The sequence below is a fragment of the Galeopterus variegatus genome, unplaced genomic scaffold (genome assembly GCF_000696425.1).
Source record: "Galeopterus variegatus unplaced genomic scaffold, G_variegatus-3.0.2 Scaffold1721, whole genome shotgun sequence".
Taxonomy (NCBI): domain Eukaryota; kingdom Metazoa; phylum Chordata; class Mammalia; order Dermoptera; family Cynocephalidae; genus Galeopterus; species Galeopterus variegatus.
In genome coordinates this window covers 300,359-304,798 of record NW_007727832.1, presented here as the reverse complement: position 1 = coordinate 304,798, position 4,440 = coordinate 300,359, and the positions used below count along the sequence as shown (strand labels likewise).

The following is a 4,440-nucleotide window of genomic DNA, read 5'->3' as shown; positions in this document are numbered from 1 at the left end:
AGCGCTGCCGCGCTTCCCAAGCGGCGCACTATCCAGTGCGCCACTGGGCCGGCCCCCAATTTTCTATTTCTGGAGTTACTTTTTCATCCAGAATGAATGAAGCCTGTCACACCCCAGTCATTGGGTCGGGGCTGGGGATGGGAAGATGAAAGAATGTTCATTAGTCCATTCAACAAATGGAAACTGTCTCTGGCAGTCTGGGCAGGACTCCACGTTGTGCAGGAGTATTTCAGGCAGCCTGAGGGCCGGAAGGACTGGACTCTGACGTGTGAGTGGATGATTGCCAGACAGGAGGGGCAGGCGCACTCCAGGCGCTGAGGGAATGTGTGGAGGAGCAGAGGGGGGTGGGCAAGTGGCTCGCTGAGCTAGAGCGGGGGCTGGGGGCACGTCGAGGAGAAGCCTCATGCCAGGCTGGATTTTATCCTCTAGACGGTGGAGAACCACAACTTGCATGTAGAGGCGGTGATAGGTTTACCGTTTAAGAAAAGACCTGGTGGTGGGCCGGCCCGGTGGCGCACTCGGTAGAGTGCGGCGCTTGGGAGTGCGGCGGCGCTCCCGCCGAGGGTTCGGATCCCATATAGAGACCGGTCCACTCACTGGTTGAGCGCGGTGTGGGCGCAACACCGAGGGTTGCGATCCCGTTACCGGTCATGAAAAAAAGACAAAAAAAGGAAAAAAAAAAAAAAAGAAAAGACCTGGTGGAGGACAGGCTTTGACAGGGTGACTGTAGGAGGCTCTTATGGTGACTAGGTGAGAGACGGTGGCCTCAACCATGTGTCAGTGGGGACCTAGGGGCAGGATTGGATCGAAGGAAGGTAAGGTTTGAGGGAAGTTGTAGGGGCTGAGGAAGGAGGGGACAGTATTTAGCTTGGCCCACACGTGGGTGATGAGGCGGTGGAGCAGATGATCTGGGAGTCAGGGCGGCATAGTCAGTTCAGACCTGAGATGGCTTAGTGTTTAGGTGCCTCGGGACATCCTTGAGGATGTGTCTGCCACCTTGTTGTTTCAGACATCAGGCAAGCTGGGGAGAGTCTGGCCTGAGATACACATCTGACAGCCCCCTGCATTGAGCCAGGGCAGCTGTGGTGGGCAAGGTGCCCGGAAAGCATGGCAGAGCTTCATAGCACCGTGTACGGGTCAAGTGGAAGAACAGGCGGCTGGGAGAGCAGATGGAGAGAGGAGGGGGCCTGGGGAGAGCGGTGCTTAAGATCAGTGTTTCTGGCATAATCTACTTTTTAAAAAACTTGTCTGTCCATGATAAAAATATTCAGCATTTTTTGTGGCAGTAAGGTGTTCCGCTGCAGGGACATCCTGTGCTCTTTCTAACTAGCTTTGTCTCACTGGTGGTCTAGGTGTTCTCACTCATTGAGATAAATTTGTAAAATTGGGTTCTATACTTTTTAGGCTTTTCATGTGTTCCCCCAAATGACGAGTGCATGAGGACCCTTAGGTGACCGCAGTTGTTCTCTTGGACAGTGATTGGGGAATGCATAATGACAAATGTCGCCCCGAGTTCACAGTGAAATGGCTGGAGGCAGGCTCTGTGGCCCCTTCATGCTTCCCTCATACACGCCCCCAGTGAGGGGGTTACCTGGGTCTTGCCTCTAAGTGGTAACCAGCGGTGCGTGTGGGGACTCTCGTGGGTGTTTACCTGGGTCTGTAGCTCCTGAGCAGTTCTCGAGGTGCCCAGAAACCAGTGCTCCGGGTGCCTCTCATCCTGAGCTGGGAGTTCCCATCCACCCCCACCTTCGTCCAGGGCCCTGTATTTGAAGGCCCTGTTTTTCAGTTAAGCTAAAGGTTCAGTTTCTACAAAGTACTCAGGTAGAGATTCCTTTGTATCTGAGGAATGTTGGTTTTGGGTGACTCTTTGTGTGCCTGTCCCTTAGGGCACAGGTTCTCAAAGTGATATCTCTGGACCAGCAGTGTCCCTGTTACCTGGAAATCGGTTAGAAATGCAGATTCCTGGACTCCAGGATCTATGCACTTAGAACCTCAGAGTCTGGGGCCCCCGCCTGTGGGCATTCTCCCACACTCGATTGGGAGATTTCGTGTAAACATCCAGATCTTGGATTTTCTTTAACATGTGACATATCTGGCCACACCGGATGCAAATCCTTGTAGGGCAGCAGCAGGTGGAACTGAGTCGTCACTGTCCTGCCGGTATCTGAGATTGCATGTGACAGGGCTAGCGATTCTGTTGCTTTAAATGTTCTGGTGTGTAGGACTCTCGGGGTCAGGTCCCCGAACCCCAGAGCACGTCAGATAGGAGAAGCACTAAGGCGAAAACGGGGTTCCCTCAACCAGAAAACATCCTGGCAGGTGGAGAGAAGGGAGGAGAGAGAATGCTTGGATTTGGTCCTGTTTTCTGAAAGCGAAGTTCCTTGTCAGCTGTCCCCTACAGTCATAGCTCTGCAGCTAACTGACGGTGAACCTTGACATGTACCTCTGCTTCCAAGTGTGCGGCCTTAAACATGCTGTGCTCGTCCTACTCCTCATCCAGGTTTCAAGGAGCAGATTTACGACGTGTACAGGTACTTGCCTCCTGCCACGCAGGTGGTTCTCATCAGTGCCACGCTGCCTCACGAAATCCTGGAGATGACAAACAAGTTCATGACGGACCCAATCCGCATCTTGGTGAAGCGGTAAGAGCACGCTCTTCTCTTGTTGCTAAAACACTGGGTTGTATTTGGAAAGGTTTATAAAACGTGAACGATCTTTTTAATTTTTTTGTTTGAAAAGCTGGCTTTTATAATGCTCAGTCTCCTTGGACGCTCATTCTCATTCTCCTTAATAATTCCAAATTAAAAAAATTAGCTGACAGGGTTTAGCTGTTATCAGTGTGTTTTGTTTAGAACTATATTCAAGGGTGGTACAGATTATTACATGTTCAGATGGATCCAAATTACAGGCCCTCGTGGTAGAAGTGACAGGATAGGACCATGTGGCTGGGGCTGTGCGGGGAGGACCGTCCGCCTCCCCAGCACCTGGCCTGAGGCACGCCCTCGTGCCCTGGTTGGAAGAGTGAGCATGTGACAGCATTTATCTTTGCCTGCTAGTGATGAATTGACTCTGGAAGGCATCAAACAGTTTTTTGTGGCTGTGGAAAGAGAAGAGTGGAAATTTGACACCCTGTGTGATCTCTACGACACGCTGACCATCACTCAGGCCGTCATCTTCTGCAACACCAAAAGGAAGGTACACCGCCTTTTCACTGCAGTGTCCGCGTAGGGAGGTTGAAGGCTGGGTCTCTTAATCGCTTGGGTCAAGCTCGTTCTGTCAAGGGCCAGGGGGTACATGTTCTAGGCTTTGTTGGGTGTGCAGTCTCTGTTGCAAGAGCAGCCACAGACAGTATGTAAACGAATGGCCTTGGCTGTATGCCAGTTTGACTTCATTTGCCAAAATGTTGATGCTGCTCCCGCCCCTAAGGATCCAGATTTAATTGGCTTAAGGCGAGAGCCAGGCCTGAGCAGGTTTCAGCTCCGCAGGTGAAGCTGATGTGCAGAACTATCGTGGCTTTCCCAAGAAAGGAAAAGGAGTCGCAGTACATCCCCAAAAGATTGAAATTTAAATTTCAAATAAGAATAGTGAGACAGGCCCCGCCCACCCCAAGAATTGTTATATGGAATAAATGAATTAAGTGGATTTTGTGAGCCCCAGTATTTGCTGGACAAAAGTAAGTTTTCCACACATCCAGTTAAGACTAGTCTGCATTTTCAGCGGTTGCTTTATGAGCGTACATATTGGTTCTGCAAGTCATTGAAATAAAATCCTGACTGCACTGCTCTGGTTTGGTTTATGAGCTTCCAGTAGCGTCTGCTCATTTGACTTGTAGGTTGACTGGCTGACGGAGAAAATGAGAGAAGCCAATTTCACCGTGTCCTCGATGCATGGAGACATGCCTCAGAAAGAGCGCGAGTCCATCATGAAGGAGTTCCGCTCCGGGGCCAGGTCGGTATCCGCAGGGCCAGTGGCCGTGCCAGTGGTTGTGTGCTGGGCCACTGGTGCCGCGTGTGTGAGGGCGTCCTTCCTCTGAGCTGCCTGAGTGCCAGCCCCGGCCCTGGAGGCAACGTCTTCCCCTCTTCCCCTCTGCCTCTCAGCCGAGGCTCAAGGAGAGTGGCCGTCGCATACGTGGGGCCTCTGCTCTTGGGCTCCGTTAGGTTAGGTGAGAACTAGCCTCGACTTAACTAGGGAGCTCTGTTGCCTTATTTGGAAGTGTATTTCTTCATTTCCAGAGAAATGGGGATTTTCTGTTTATCTTTTTTTTTTTTGGTCTTTTGTCTTTTTCCGTGTCCAGCAACGGATTGCAACCCTCAGTGTTGCCCCCGTACCGGACCGGGGACCGGCAACGGGATCGCAACCCTTGGCGTTGCCCCCGCGCCTCGCTCAGCCAGTGAGCGGGAACCGGTCCGTATGTGGGATCCGAACCCTCGGGCGGGAGCG

The 4,440-nt window shown here is 52.0% G+C and overlaps 1 protein-coding gene across 2 annotated transcripts in view; it reads left to right on the top strand.

Annotated features, from left to right (window-relative positions):
- Window positions 1-4,440, top strand: part of EIF4A3 (eukaryotic translation initiation factor 4A3) — a 14,510-nt gene that overhangs the window by 7,726 nt on the left and 2,344 nt on the right. For both annotated transcript variants that reach the window (XM_008578574.1, XM_008578576.1), the window contains exons 7-9: window positions 2,501-2,642; window positions 3,057-3,195; window positions 3,833-3,948. In XM_008578574.1, coding sequence (XP_008576796.1) covers window positions 2,501-2,642; window positions 3,057-3,195; window positions 3,833-3,948 — 397 coding nt within the window. The remainder of the gene's footprint in view (window positions 1-2,500; window positions 2,643-3,056; window positions 3,196-3,832; window positions 3,949-4,440) is intronic.